The sequence below is a fragment of the Acomys minous genome (genome assembly GCF_964271855.1).
Source record: "Acomys minous genome assembly, chromosome: 2".
NCBI lineage: Eukaryota > Metazoa > Chordata > Mammalia > Rodentia > Muridae > Acomys > Acomys minous.
Window position 1 is genome coordinate 100413296 of NC_140484.1, and position 16162 is coordinate 100429457.

General features: G+C 43.0%; 1 protein-coding gene across 1 annotated transcript in view; it reads left to right on the forward strand.

Annotated features, from left to right (window-relative positions):
* The window catches only part of MTMR10 (myotubularin related protein 10), a 45865-nt gene that overhangs the window by 11586 nt on the left and 18117 nt on the right, over window positions 1–16162 (forward strand). The window contains exons 6-7 of the mRNA XM_084772360.1: window positions 7437–7527; window positions 13047–13227. Of these exons, the coding sequence (XP_084628486.1) occupies window positions 7437–7527; window positions 13047–13227 (272 nt within the window). The remainder of the gene's footprint in view (window positions 1–7436; window positions 7528–13046; window positions 13228–16162) is intronic.

Here is a 16162-nt window from a genome sequence, read left to right on the forward strand (position 1 = left end):
CGTAGTTGTAGAAAGTGCCTAATGGGGGCTGGAAAGATGGCCCAGGAGTTAAGAGCACTGACTGCTCTTCCAGAGGCCCTGGGTTCAATTCCCAGCACCCACATGGCAGCTCACAACCGTCTGCAACTCCAAGATCTAACACCTTCACACAGACATACATGCAGACAGAACACCAAGACACATAAAATGAAAATAAGTAAATTATTTTTAAAAATCCCACAATGATTATTAAAAAAAAAGGACCTAATGATTATTAGTGGTTTAAAGAAACCTTAATGAATTAATTTGAAATATACTCTGCAGGGGCAACTCAAAGCTAGACACTTTTTAATTGATCGGTTTCTCCCTTGACTTCTGGGAAATGTGTACTATTTACTTCTGGAGTAAAAGCAAGAGCAGAAACCATTTCTTCAGTTCCTTGCTTTAGCTTTGCCAGCAGAATGAAGCTGGTAGACCACCTGCCCCTCTGTTTGGTCCGATGCAGAAGATGCTCAAAGCTTAGAGAAGCCCACTCCATTCTAGCAGGAACAGAGCGGGTGTGTCCCAGTGGGCGAGGACTGAGGCTACCCTACTAAGAGTGCATTGGTTTCTCATGCCCAGCAGACAGCAGTAAAATTCCTGTTGTTGCCAGGAAGGCTGTCAGAAACATCTCAAGGCAGCTGGCTGTTTTGTAGTAGATTTGTCTTTAGAACTAGAGCCAGCAGTTTCTTCACTGGAAGGCAGGCATGAGATGAATATCTACAAATGTATGGCTGCTGGTCCTGTGAGCGGAGGGACAGCCATGGGTCTGAGCTACTGTTTTCATCCGCAGTCAGCATAGCCATCTGTTAGCATGAGCATTCACCTTGGTAACTTTAGGCTCCTTTCAGAAGTTGGATTCTGCTGTTCGTGATTTTGGCATTTCACTTTCAGTGTGCCTGTTCTTATGTAGAAAGATTTTAGGACTGATTAAGTAGAACACTGCATGTAAAGTACTTAGCCAAGCCACTTTCTCAGGCTTAAATATATACTTGTATTTTCATTGATCAAGGAAGCTAGGAGCTACTTATGAGAACTTTGTCCCCATGGCGTGCAGCGTGCCGAGGAGTGGGCACACCCCAGGACTTGTGAGATCAAGTTAGAGGGTTTCACCTAAGAAATCAGACATAGCCTAATTTCTATTCAGAAAGTTTAAAGCTTTCCCACTCTTACTATATTTTTCCGATGACTTATCCAGTGAATGGAAGGCACAGTTATTTGAGTTGCTCTAGAGTACTTGTTGGTTATGTTTTGGTGTGTGTTTTGTAAGGAATTTTTCATTTTTCACTTGCTCACTTTCTTCTGGGGTATCCTAGTTAGGGTGTCTGTTGCTGTGATGAAACACTATGACCAAGAGGAAGTTGGGGAGGAAAGGGCTTATTCGGCTTACACGTCCACATTGTAGTCCATCACTGAAGGAAGCCAGGACAGGAACTCCCACAGGGCAGGAACCTGGAGGCAGGAGCTGATGCAGAGGCCATGGAGGGCCTCTGGCTTGCTCCCTATGGCTTGCTCAGCCTGTTTTCTTATAGAACCCAGTACCACCAGCCCAGGGGTGGCCGCACATCAACCATAATTAAGGAAATGCCTTACAGGCTTGCCGACAAGTCAGTCTTATGGAAGCGTTTTCTTTCTCTCTCTTTCTATCTAGATTTATTTATTACATATACAGTGTTCTGCCTGCATGTACACCTGTATGACAGAAGAGGGCACCAGATCTCATTATAGATGGTAATGAGCCACCATGTGGTTTCTGGGGATTGAGCTCAGGATCTCTGGACGAACAGCCAGTATTCTTAACCTCTGAGCCATCTATCCAGCCCTAGAAGTGTTTTCTTAATTGAGGTTCGTCCTCTCAGATGACTTTAGCTTGTGGCAAGTTGACACAAAACTGCCCCACACTGGATGTGTTGGGGGTGGGGTGGAGGTGGGGAATGGGTAATCATTGGATAGCTCTTTCACAATGTGCTAGATTTTTAAGCTAGAAAAGAAGAGCAAGCTGCAGCTTCTTTCCTTAAAGAGTGCAAGTCTAGTCAGAGTGAAGCAGGAACAGATGAGTGCGAAGAAAGTAACAGTAAAAGCATAAAAGATGTAGTCGGTGCTTATAAGCTCAAGGTATCCCTTGTTTGTGTTCATTGACCTGTCCATGAAAAGCAGTCCAGGTCTTTATGTCCTTTCTCAAAGCCAAGTTTCTGAAAAAAATCCTTTCCCAGTGTCCTACAAAAAAGTCTTGCCTGAGGCCCAAAAGAAATAGTTCCTGTCTTTTGTGCAGTGATGACAAAAATGAAGATGGAAAAGGGAAACGGTGGGAATAAAACCGAAACATTTTTCCTGATTTACGTCTTTTGAATATAGAGTTGTATATGCTTATAAAAGCGTACTGGTTTTTAAATTTCTTTTATAAGTTTATTGTAATGTGTATGAGTGGTTTTCCTACATCTTTGTCTGGGCATCACATGTATGCCTGGTGCTTGCAGAGACTAACAGAGAACATTGGATACCCTAGAACTTGAGTTACAGACAATTGTGAGCTGCCATGTAGTGCTGGGAATCAAGCCCAGGTCCTCTGGAAGAGCAGCCAGTGCTCTTCACCACCAAGCCATCTCTCCAGCCCCGGGATTTGAAATTTCAAGTGAAGGGTTTTGTGTCGGTTCAATAGGACCTGATACCATGGCATGTACCTGTAGTCCCAGTTATTTGGTAGACTGAGTTCAAGGTCAGCCTGTGCTACAAACTTGAGATTCACTTCTGAGAAACAATGAACCCTACATTTTTTAGCGGGGTATGACTGTGCTCCCACTATCCCAGTGACAGGCCAAAGCAAGAGGATTCCCTGAATACAGCCAGGAGTTCAAGGCTGCTGTAAGCAGCACAGTGAGACCCTGTTCCTAAGATCAGTATGTAGTGAGCATCAGTTGGGAAGTGAAGGCCCAGTTTATTTGCTTCCTGGGATCTTTAATGTTAACTTTCCTATGGGAAATGCTTTGGCTTTTATTAAGGTCTTTAAAAGAATCAGATACACACTTAGAATTCTTTGGTGCAGGAACTATGGATCATTTCTTTTGAAACACGGAAAACATTTTTGTTTTTTGTTTGAAATAGGGAGGCTCAGAATGCTAGATTGGCTCACATCTTGTTAAATGTTGCTCTCACACTGGCTGGCTTTCTGATTGGCTCCCTTTCAGTTGTGCCGAGGCTAAACTAGGTTAATTTGTACAACTGTGTCACAGTACTGCTCATCTTTACCATCCTTGTGCTGTTTTAGGAAATAATACTCTTTGGTGAAAGTCTATCCAAAGGAAGGAGTTTGATGATACATAATTTGACATTTTTCTCATAGCAGCTTTGAACTACCATTTCCTTTGGACATACTTTTAAACTGAAGTGTTAAAACAGGGTTTTTAAAAATTAAAATATTTAAGATTATTTTTAATGATTTATCACTTAAGCATACATAGGTAGAAGAATGAATGTTAATTGAATTAAATATCTGATGCCTCTATTTTATTCTCAGTTAGAAATGAATTTCGTTCATCTACTTAAAGAAAGGGGCTGGAGAGATGGCTCAGTAGATAAAAAGTATCTCTGCTCTTACAGAGGACAGGAGTTCAATTCTAAGCACCCATATGATGCAAGCTCATAACTGCCTGTCACTCAGCTGTAGGGGCTCTCAAACTGTCTGCTGATCTGTGTGGACATTGCAGGCACACACACACATGCACAGTTAAAAAACAAAAACACCAGCTGGGTGTGGTGGCGCATGCCTTTAATCCCAGCACTTGGGAGGTTGAGGCAGGCAGATCCCTGGGAGTTCAAGGCCAGTTTGGTCGACAAAAACAAGTCCAGGACAGCCAAGGTTACACAGAGAAACCCTGTCTCGAAAACCAAACCAAAACAAACAAAAAACAAAAACAAAGACACCAAAGGGAAAAAAAGTTGGCGAGCCAGCCAGGCATGGTTGTATATACCATCATTTGGGAGGGTAAGGCAGAAAAATACTGAATTCAAAGCAGCCTGAGCTGCATAATAAAACCTTTTTTTTTTTTAAATCAAAACAAAAGACCAAAACAGTCAATGTTGACCTTTGTTTGTGTGGACCAAAGGTCAACCTCAGGAACTGTCCACCTTGTTTTTAAGACTCAGTGTCTCACTGGCCTGGAGCTTGCCAAGTAGCAGGCTGGACTGGCTGGCAGCAAGCCTCAAGGGCCCACTTGTCTCCTTCCCCGCCTCTGGATGACAGGCGCACATCCTGCCTCCAGCTCTTGATGTGGTTCTGGAGATCAAACTCTGGGCTTTATGTCTGTGCAGCAAGCCTCTCCAGCCTGGCTTCCCGCTCTCCTGAACCAGTCTCACTTTGTGGCCTTGGCTGGCCTTCAAAGTTGTAATGCTTTCTCAGCCTTCCAAATGCTGGCGGGATGGCAAGTGTGAGCACACCTGGCTGGGGCTGTCCTTTTTTGCCTGGAACCTGACACTCCTTGCTGTTAAGCCACAAATGTAGGGAACTTGGTTTGTTTGTAAATGTAGTAGGGCTGAAGGTTAATCATCTTGTGGATTTAATGTCTCCAGAGCTGTGCTTCAATCAGAAGATAAATCGACCATGGGCTTTTCCTTTAAAAATTATTAATTTATATAATAAGAATAACTTTATATGCTAATGAGATCTTATAAAGCCTTTCAAAATCTCTTACAAACAGGCTTTTAAAACAGTGTGTTGGGAAAAGTGCAAAGACAAAATGCTTTCTCTCTTCTTTGCAACATGACTATCCTCTAGATATGCAAGTATGCATATGCCTGCGCCAGACGGTAACCTGTGCATGCTTGTAACATGCTTCTGAACAGCCAATTCAATTTGCACTACAAGCTCCCCTTCCTTCTTAGAAAAGCAGCTTTCACGGAAGTCACCGAACCCAGTTTCAGTTTCACAAATACTATTCATCGTCTTTACACACACATGCTTCATAAGCTAGTGTGCTGCTGTATGATTTTAAAGGAGGCGTAGAAATAGGTTGTGTTGAGTCTTGCTTTGCACATGGGCTTTATGCTTCATAAACCATTAGTGATCTGGTAATTTCTTCTGTGTAAATGGGCTTATGCAGCTTTCTGGTTTTCTTAGAAAAAGCAGTAGACTAGTTACAGTGGTGTGCAGCATTTTTCATAACTACACCTGTAACTGATCTGTCTGCTAGCACGTTTAGTGCTGTCATCACTAGACATAACACCTGTCCAGAAAGTCACAGGTCATGCTACAACATGCAAAAGTTTTAGTTTCATGGACTCCATCCAGGAAAGTTTGGTAAGAATCATGTTTACCAGACATGCTGTTTACAGCAAAGTATGGCTGGCTGAGAGGAGCAGTGGGCATGGCAGAGGATGTGGCCGCAGCCAGCCAGGCAGAATGTATGCAGGCGTGCTGCTCTCTGACCATGGATGACTAAAGGAACCTCGCGAAGATAAGAGATGTCTTGTGGAGGAGCTATGCAAGTAGGTAGGCACCACAGCAGGTTACCAAGACAGCCAAATGATTAGCCAACAACACATTTTAGAAGACAGTGCTTAAGGATAGTTTTCTGGAATTCAGAGAAGTCCACAGAGTTACTACCACAAGACACACCTGGATTCAGGAGGTAGTTAATGGCAGTATAGCAAAATAGGGCAGTCATGGAAATTTCATAGTGAAAAGTACAGTAAGTTTGTATGTGAAGGGAACATGGTGCCTAAAGGAATAGGACATGACACAGACTTTGTCAAGGCATAGATTACAGAAATTTGGTGCTTAGAAGTCCTTCAAAGAAGAATGTTTTAGTTTTTCTTCCTGTGGTTGGAATAAAGTACTCTGACCAAAGCAACTTAAGGGAGAAAGGTCATTTGGCTCAGTTGCAGCCTGTCACGCAGGAAGGACAAGCATCGGGAGCTTGGAGCAAGCCTCAGGTCACATCATACCACAGCAACAAGGCCAGGGAAGCTGCCTCCCCACAGCCCAGTCTGGGGCCCCCTGCCGAGGGCACGGTTCTCCCACTTAAGATGGACCTTTCCACATCCATTAGCCTATCAGGGCACGTCCAGGGCTCATCTCCCAGTGAGTGTAGGCTCTGTCGAGATGTGAATAAACACTAAACAACACACAGGTTGATGGCAGAACTAGAGTTGCAAATAGGAATACGTAGTCTTATAAAATTGTAAGTGGGACCATTGCAGGGATCCCTGTGGCTAGGCACGGAGAAATCAAGGCAATAAAAGTTTAGGGAGCTTTTCCTTACTTTAAAATGTAGTGATAAGTTCTGTCTCCTAGGTTATATGTTTTAACTCCCTATGATAGGAAATGTTATAGCCTGGAAGATGCTTTAAAATACGTTTTAAGTAACAAGCTGACAGATACTTAGTGGCTAATGGAATTTGCATAAACTCACTCCAGACATCAGTGACATGAAAGGAGCTAACGATGAACTTTTATTGTTTGTTTGCTCATTGTCAAGACTGTATCATTCTTGTTTAGTGCATCACGTCTAACTCATAGATGACCACTGTAAGGAAGGCTTTCTACCCTTATTCTTCTGTTCATCTTAGACTTCTTTCCCCTCTTTATTCACATAGGGATGGTTTCTTCCTTAGTCTAGTCTGTGGCTTGTGATCATGGGACACCGTCCTTCATCCTATCTAGTGGCTTATGAGAATAACAGTGTTTCCTATATAGAGAGTTCCTTTGAGGCTAGGCATGCTCAGTTGTTAATACTTAAAACAGCCCGGGTGTTTCCATCATCCAACAGAGAAAGGGACCAAGGCTGTGAGAAAGGAAACACTTCACACAAGTCATAGCAGGTGCTGAGGAGAGCCAGGACTGATGCAGTGATTTGTTGGTTTGCTAGCCCATGCTCTCTTAGCCTCAGTCCATTTCACTTGAATGCTTTTCTAAACATACTTCTCTGCACCAGCCATATCTTCATCTGAATCTTGGTATAGCTATTGCTAATTTTAATTTTTTTTGTGGCTGTGGCTTAGACTTACTTTTTTTTTTTCAATCCCTGAAGATTTTAAAAATCCACTAAAATTGAAGCTTGGGGTTTTGTTGTTGAGTGGAGATGTTGTTCCTGTTTCTGTGGAGAATACTTCTTTAGCTCTCAAGTTTTATTTTGTATTGAGTATTATCTCAAGATAAAGTTATTCCACTTAAAAATTGAACTCAGCAAATACTGAATGCTTACAGTGTATTAGTTAAAGATTAAACAGTGTCTTGGGGGCATAACAATGAATGAGATACTTGGCCTTAAGTAGTTAATTGATATTCTAGGTCAACAGACAAACATGTAAATAGTATCCGTAGTCACTGCCCCAAGATGACTCTCCCAGTGCCCAAGGCCTTATTGTACATTCATTTAACTAAGTGTGTTAAATTCAAATTCTAAATGTAGAATTTTTCCTAGGTATGCCTTGCAATAGCTCATTATTCCCAGCCAACAGACCTCCAGCTACTCTTTGCCTTTGAATATGTTGGGAAAAAATACCACAATTCAGGTAAATATGAAAATACTAAGTATTGTGACTAACTTTACATGTGTCCATTTTATTTGTCTGTTTGTTAAGGCTTTAATGAGCGTAGGGTTATTAGCTTGTTAGCTGCTAAGATAAACACCATGCACTTGAAGCCACTTTTGTTGGTGTTTTCGAGAAGTAACCAGACAGCCATAAGTACCAGTGCATTAGTTTGTAGGGGTCAAAGAACCTATTTTACCTGTAGACACTCATGTGTATGTTATGCTCCATATATCTCCTGCTATTTTTATTTCATAGCTTGAATTTTAAAACTGGCAAAAAAAAGGTAGTTGAAAATCATAAAATTACTGGTAAAATATGATTTTATATAAAACTTCAGATGGTTAACATCTTTTAGAGAGCTTCAATAAGATTTCCAAAATACCCACTTCTGTTCTGAATAAGACTCGTGGAAGGAAGATGAGCATTTGTCAAAAACCAGATGTATTCTAAGCAACTTTGTTGTAACTAACAGCTTTGTCCACATATCTATGTTAGCTATGGCACCATCAAGAAAAAAAAATCTAGATTTGATCATGTAATTCTGTTTTAAATAGTGTGTCTCCTGTTAGCCTGCTGGTAGGTTAGTTACTACACAGTGGCAGCTGCCTGAAGTACACATTCTATCACTGTCCAAGGAAGAAAAGCTAATGAAGATCCATTCACCCCAGCATGGTTTGGGCAGTGCGGCTCAACCTGTGGGTCGCGACCCCCTTGCAAACCTCTCATCTCCAAAAATATTTACATTCATAACAGTAGCAAAATTATAGTTAGCCATGAAGTAGCAATGAATATAGTTTTATGGTTGGGGGTCACCACGACATGAGAAACTGTATTAAGGGTTGCAGCATAGGAAAGTTGAAAACCACTGCTCTAGGGCTTATAGATTACTAATTATACTGAATTTTTTTCTTTCGTACAATACAAGGTATTAATTTGAGGAACTTATGATTCCAGTTTCACTGTGGTATCAAGTGTGGTGTTAGCAGTTTGGACACAGATGCTTCAAGTACACCTTCATACTGTGAAAGGCACTTCCCAACACTCTAGAGAGGAGAGATGAGGTAATAGCTCAGAACAGCTTTCACTGTGTACTTCACAGAAACTGGGTACCATAAGCCCTTGTGGCTCAATTTTTCTTGTCCATATGTATAGTAATTATAATTTAGGCTTGGGCAACACAGTTATTTTGAAGCTGACATTTTTATGTAAATTCACTTCCCATCTGAAGACCAAACATAAGTCCTTGACTGCCAGCCACAGATCAGTGGTCTCCAAGCTCATTAGTGTGATGTCCCGTTTCAGGAGAGTAGCGGGCAGGACAGTTTCCGGGCTCAGCCTCTGAGTCTACTTCCACTTGCTGGTGGCATGGCTCAGATCTTGACGCTGCTTTTTCTGATAGCAGCGATGTGGTGGTTAGGTTGTGGCTTTGAGAAACATGAGGGCTTGGGCTGTTCAAGTCCCGTCCACTGCACAGCTGGTGGCCTGATGCCACCACAAGTCACTCTTTGAATCCTACCTTCCTTGTTTCTTATGGGCATCTCCAATCTATGCAACTTGGACTACTTTATGTTTTCCTATAAACCAGCCCCTCTTATTTCTTATAACTGGCTGATGCGATTGGATGATTGGTAATTACTTAAAATATTCAAGAGTACATCCTTCTAACTCCTCCAGCAAATCCTTCATAAGCATAGATCTGTCCAAAGTTTTACTCAGTTTCCTCATAGGGTAACATCCTGTAATATCCTTCCATGCTGTTACAGAAGCATAAACTGCATCCCTAAGATCACAAGGAGCCTGAAATTTGCATACACTGCAGTCACAGTTCACTAATTTGTGAGTGAAAGATGCTCAGTTACCCTCTCTTGAACCTCTGGATGGCACCTTGACTCATTGGCTGGATTACAGAAGCCCCCTTTTCAGGCAGGTAGGTGACAAAGGCGTTTCCACAAATAGGACCTGAAGTTGGACACTGTCCCCTGCAGTTATCTGGAAGAGACTCTCCTACTGTCTTAGGTAGTGTGAGGTTTTCTTTTATGTCCAGCATCAGATGAGTAAGGACCATTTCTGAAAGGATCAGTAGCCATCCACTCATGTCAGTGAGCATCCTGAGGTACAAGGCAGTGTGCAGCACCACAGGCTTCACAACGGTTGCTGCTCACAAGCACCACAGCAGGTGAGCACGAAGAAGACCGAAGTTCTGTCTTCTTCCTCCTTCCTTCAGAGAAGCTGAGGACTCTGCAGTCAGCATTCAGATTATTATTAGTCAGATAGTGTTCTGGAAAAGGACAGACTCACCGTTGTACAAGCCTGGCTAGATGTCAGATTATGCTTCTGGACCAGAGGACTTGAGAACCTCAGGAAGTAAGTGCAGGCTTGATGTCAGCAGCTGTCCATTGCACAGATAGCTAAAACTGCTTCTGTAATCCAGAGCAGCCCCATCAAAACATGAACATTTTTAGTGAACTCATTAAATACTCCTTTTTAGTAATATAGGTCTTAGTATTTTAGAATTTGAAACTTAATTTGAAAAAATATGTAGTATGCAAGAATTTGAAACAGTGTAGGAATTGTTAGTTTGCTACTTGGGAGCGTTTAGGGTTCTAAGTGTGACTACAGATGCTGTGACCAGTCTTGTCTCTCGAATGCTGGCCACCAAAGCAGCAGAACGCTTGGAGGATCCTGTAGAAACAGCCATGTTGGCTCCATCACAGGCTCTTAGGGTCCAAGCCTCCTGCTAAGAACACCCTCGGTATTCAGAGGTTACCTTGTCCCTTCTTTGTGATTTCTAATTCCCAGTGTACCATCATGGTAGTAGGCTTGCCTTTAATATATTGACCATTTTTACTGTCTTTCTTATTACATGAGGCCTCACTGAGTGCCAGTGGGGTCAATTACATTACAAGCTCTAAAATAATGTCATCATTCTAGGGCTAGATTCTTAAAATACTGTCGAAAAGGCCAGGATCAGGAATGCCTAGTGCCTAGGTGCATGTGCTCTGCTGAAGAGCTGTGTTGTGAAACTTCAGTCAGGTAGCCATCGGAAACCCAGGTCTCCGAAAACGACTCCCTCAGATAGCTTGCTACTCAATCCTTCTGAGTGGTGCACAGGTAGAACAGGCCTCTTGGGGCTTTTTAGGAAGCACGAGAATTTTTAGTCTGTGCAGTCAGATTACGTACCTATGACCCACTGCATAATGAACTCTCTCCAAAGGAGACACAGAGCTCATGGCCTTGTACTCCTAGCTGTTGAGAAACGAACAAGAAAAATCTGCAAAATAGTGTACATATGTAGGACCCCAAAGAGCTCTCACTTTATGTTTTTAAAAAAAGTCATCTGTCTATTTGTAAATAGATCTAGAGATACACTCTTATAAATTGTGGAGCATTCTCAATGTGATTTCAGAAATTCTGAAAACTAAACATGAACTCAGCTACAGATTTGCTGCTGAAACGCTACCCCGCCCCCATGAGTGTGTTCTTTATATTTGTGTTTTGTGGTGCCTGTCCTGTTAAGTAGCCAAAGTCTGTGGCATGGTGCTAGCTGGAAGCCACCATTTCTGTCCTTGGTTTTAATGTTTATGCTGTTTACTGTGGGATCTGGAGAAATAGTCTTTATCAAGTTGGAAAGGATGCCTTTTTGAAAAAATGAGCTGGGCTGGAGAGATGGCTCGGCCATTAAAGGCTAGGCTCACAACCAAAAAATAAAGTAAAATAAAATAACTCTACCAAAAGTTCTACTGCGCTCACTGAACTGATCATAGGGATTTTTTCCCCTTTACATTTAGTCATAGGATGACTTGCTTAATGCTCTGGAACACTATATAAATTAGTCATCCGGAAGTCCTGTGAGTCAGCCAGCACACTTTCTAGGTGCTATCTTCCATAGAGAAAGTGCTCAAGTGGAGTGGGATGTGAGGATGCAGGTTAATTACAGCATAATTTGTGTCAGACCCTGTTAAAACCAGACTCACTAGCTATAGCTAAAGTAGAGCCGTGTAAAGGGTAAAATTCAGACTCCGAACACAGCACATCAGAGCCTTGGTGATAGCCTGGCACTGCCTAGGAGGGAAGTGCCCCTTCTTCTGCACTGTCCTGTAGCACAGCTACCTGCTCCATGTGGCTAGTAAGCACTTGAAATGTTCTTAGTGTACCTGAGTAACTGATATTAACTCATATGTAATTTTCATTTTAGTTCAGTTTAAATGGACACTGTGGCTGGCTAGTGGTTCCATTTTTTGAGTAGCATAGATCTAACGCATAGGCCTCATGTCATCTCCAGCTGCTCCTCTGCCAGGCCTGCTCTTCTGCTCTAATTGCACGGATTCCTTGAAGCTCTACCATCGTCCTCTTCGCTGTTCAGCATGGCCCCCTCCTCCTTACCAGCTGCCTGACAACTTGTGACAATTTATCAGAACTCTGTTCAGACATTGTCAAGTCAGCTTTCTTGGCCAGCCCCCTCTGCATCTTTATTGCACACAGTTACTCAGTGCTCAGAATTTGTGCACCTATCCACAACTGTCTTGCTATGGCTTTTTAGAATAGGTGGAAAATTTAGCTTTCTGTTCTTGGAACTTAGCTCATCATAAGTTCTCCAAAATATCTGTCTTGTACCAAGAGTTAATAATCACTAAGAATGGGGTATAACATGTTCATGTGATAATCAGGCATTTTGCATGGCCACACAAAAGAAAGTGGTTATAAGGGATCTCTATGGCCCAAAGAAGCCATTTAGATTATCTTCTTTTGAACAAGGAGCGTCATTGAAAGGCTGGAGCAAGAAGCCAATATCACAGAAACATTGTGTGAAGACAACACCTGGTCAGGAATGTCAGCGTAGGGACTGCCACTTAAACCTGTGGCAGTAAGACACTGGACCAAGAGGGGTTATGCCATCACCCTGTGGCACATCAGCCTGCCTGGCACAGCTCTCTCCTGCTGAGCATTTCGTGAACAGATGAGAACATGATGCTAGAGAGAGAAAGTGTCTTGAGGACTTGAAGACTGTTGAGTGAGGCATGCACTCCCTACTCCAGTGTGGAGACAGTAAGCGGGTGGCAGGCACCCCTCAGTTTGGAGCAGCGAGATAGCTGGGGCTTGGGAAGTTTCCATTCATTGGTAGGAACGGGAGATACGTGAAAAATAAGGGTAGTAAGTGGAGACAAAATATGAGCATCAGGCATTGTTCCTTATGTAAGGAAGTGCCTAGTAGAAGAAAGAACAACGTGTGGCACAGCAGCGGTAGCCACCAGTGGGCTGGGATGGACGTCTCCAAAGTCAAGGTGACCTGCTGGCCTGTAAGCACAGGAGAGAAAGCCAGGAGAAGAACAGGAAAGCGAATGGGGTCTACACAGTAGGAAAGAGCTGGGCAAAGGCCAGGTGAGGTTTTGATGGAAAGATAAGGCAGGAGAGCATGCACGTGACAGAAGACAGAGCAAGCAAATGCTGGCTGAGAAGGAACTGGTTCAACAAAATTGATAATATTGCTTTTCCCATAGCCAACAAAGTTAACGGAGTGTCCTCAGGAGGCGGAGGACTATGGAGCGGAGCTGGCAGTAGCAGCACCCAGAGGACGCCACTGTTTGAAACATACTCAGATTGGGACAGGGAGATCAAAAGGACAGGCGCTTCTGGGTGGAGAGTTTGTTCTATCAACGAGGGTTACATGATATCTACTTGGTAAGTCTTACTTTAACACCTGCGCACATGCATGTGTGTGTGCGCGCGCACACACACACACACACACACACACACACACACACACACACACACACACACACACACACACACACACGGGCCGGGGGAAGGATTCTGTAAAGAATAACTCAACTCTCCTTCTATTGATGAACTTGCCGGTTATGTTGCTGCCTGTTTTAAATAGGATTTAAAGGATATTTTATTTTAAAGTTAAGCACACCATCCATATCCATAGCATATAAAAGATGTGACAGTAATTTGTTATTATCATCAGTAATCTAGTGAGTATTTGTTTGTAACTTTCTTATAACTATCTTTTAATGTTGATTTAAGGTTCAAGAAAGTTTTATACTGAATTTGAGTGATGTGTCCCATGGGCCTTTTAACATACAATGTTCTTGTCCTGTCTCTATTATTCTTATGTATTTATAGGCAAAACTGGGTTGTTGTTCTGTGGAATTTCCCACATTCTGGTACTATTGATTTTATGTCTGTACTGTCCCTTAACATGTTCTTCTGCGTCTTAAGGAGTGATTGGATCCAGCCTCAGTGTTTTTGCAAGAATCCTTCATCAGGTGGTCATTTGCCCCGTGTCTAGTCTCTAGCTTGCCTGCTATATATGTACTTTCTTTCTCTGCCTGGCCAGCTTACTGTGTCTGTGTGTGTACTTACAGTGCGGCCTGCCTGACAGGCCCGAGGGCTGTGTGCTTAATCTATCTAGTGTAAGGTTCCGTTTTTTATTCCTTGGGTTCCGTGTCCCAGAATAGCTGTCATGAAGCGGGAGAATGGCTGCCTGGGTCTGCTGTTTCATTAATGGTTTCTGTTGCTTATATCCTAATGGTGCCATCCGTCTGCTTTCTGTCATACGTTACTCTATCGGCTCTTTGAGTATCATGAACTATAGTTCATGTTAAAAAACAATATGAATCTTTCTTTTAGTTTTTAAACTTGTGAGCTGGTGCCCTAGAATTCTTTAAATGCAACCAGCAAGTTTTCTTTCTTTGTTTAACATAATTTAGTATAGGCAAAGTTTTAAAGATGCTTTGAGACCAATGAAGTCTTTGTTGGCTTCTAATCGGCTTTCTTGGGGCAGAACTGAGCTATCATGGTACCACTTGTTGGCACCATATGGGGAATTCATCCGTGTACAGGTCTGGGAAAGGTGCTTTGGCTCATATAGCTTTCATCTGCTTTCCTTTGGATTTCACCTTTCCAGTTAGCAATGTGCCAGTGTATGTCCTGAGAAGCACATGGCACAGCCTGGCTAGGGCTGCCTCTGTCTGCCTGCTGGGCTGTGTGGAGAAAAAAAAAAAGAGAGAGGATGTTTCAAAGGGCAGTGAGCTTACCTACCAGTAACTGTGGTCTGTTGAGAGTCTGAGTGAGAAGGGTAGCAGAGGAAGACAAGGAGGGCTGTGAGCGTCTTTGTAGATTTATGGGCTGTCTGTCGTAAGCACTGTTCCGTTGTTGTGACGCGCCACCATGACAACGGCAGCTCTTATAAGAGAAAGCATTAAACTTAGACTGGTTTACAGTTTTAGAGGTTTAGTGTATTATCATAGTGGGGAGCATGGCAGCATGCAGACAGGCACTGGGGCAGTAGCTGAGAGCTACATCCTTATCTGGAGACAGAGAGAACAACACTGGCCCTAATGTGGGCTTTAGAAACCTCAAAGCCACTACTCTTCCTCACCACCTGCAGTAGTTGGGAGAGCTGGCCACAAGGTCATGAGAGCTAGAGAACTGGCCCTGCCCCTCACCCTCACCAGCTGCAGCACTTGGAAGAGCAGGCTATACACCTTGCCTGGGCAACACAGTGGAGCTGTCCCTGATGGCCAGAGGGTGTGAGAGCAAGAGAGCTGGCCCAGCCCCCTGCCGGCTCCAGCATGGGGTGTACTAGTCAGAGCAATGCCAGAGAGTTTGCACATGCAGGAGAGCTGGCGGGCTGACCAACTTAGCTACCACCCAGGCCCAAATCCAGGGCTGTGAGTTGGCCCACCCCAACATTTACCCCCATCTATGCTCTACTGGAACAAGTGAAGGGACCAGTGCTGCATATCCAAAGCTGCAGAATCTCCATGACCCAGGGCAACAACAGGATATTTGCTAGGTGTCCCAGTGAGGATCCAGTATTTATGGTGTAGCAGAAGCCAGAGGCCTTGATCCAGACCAATGACTCATTGCAATGAATATTTGCAAGTAAAGATGTGTGGACAAAAGGGTTACTGTGGGACCCACTGTGACACACTGCAGCTTCCATGACCAGATGTTTTTCTATGTTTTTTTTTCTATTTTCTATTTATATGTATATTACTTTTTTCTATTTTTTTTTCTTTTGAAGGGCAGGTTGAAGGGCAGAAGGCAAATGCAAAGGGCAGGGAGATGAGTGGGACTGTGGCAGATGATGTGAAACTCACAGTGAATCAATAAAAAGTTTTTAAGAAGAATTTCAAAGCCTACCCAAAGTGACACACTTCCTCCAACCAAGCCATACCTTCTAATCCTTCTCAAGTAGTTTCACTCTGTGATGACTAAGCATTCACATAAGGGCTTACGGCCGTTCTTATTCAAACCACCACATGGGCTTTGGTTTTGTTTGCCTGACATCATCTTTCTCACAGCCTATGAAGACGTGGCTATACAATGGAAAAATGCTTCTAGAGAGTGCTTGTGCTTAATAGTCATGCTAGAAAATATTTTAAATTGTTCTGTATTTTTCTCATGCTCAAATTTTAATCTTATGAGAATTGACCACATCACACATATACACTGAGATGGATAGGATTGTCAGTGCCTGCCATGGTGCCATCCGACTAAGAGGAGTGCGCTTAGTGGCCATAGGTATGTTTCAGAGCACGTCATTGTGTCTTATGTGTATGGGACTTTTTCTCCCTTTTTGAAAAACCATTTGTGGTGTGGA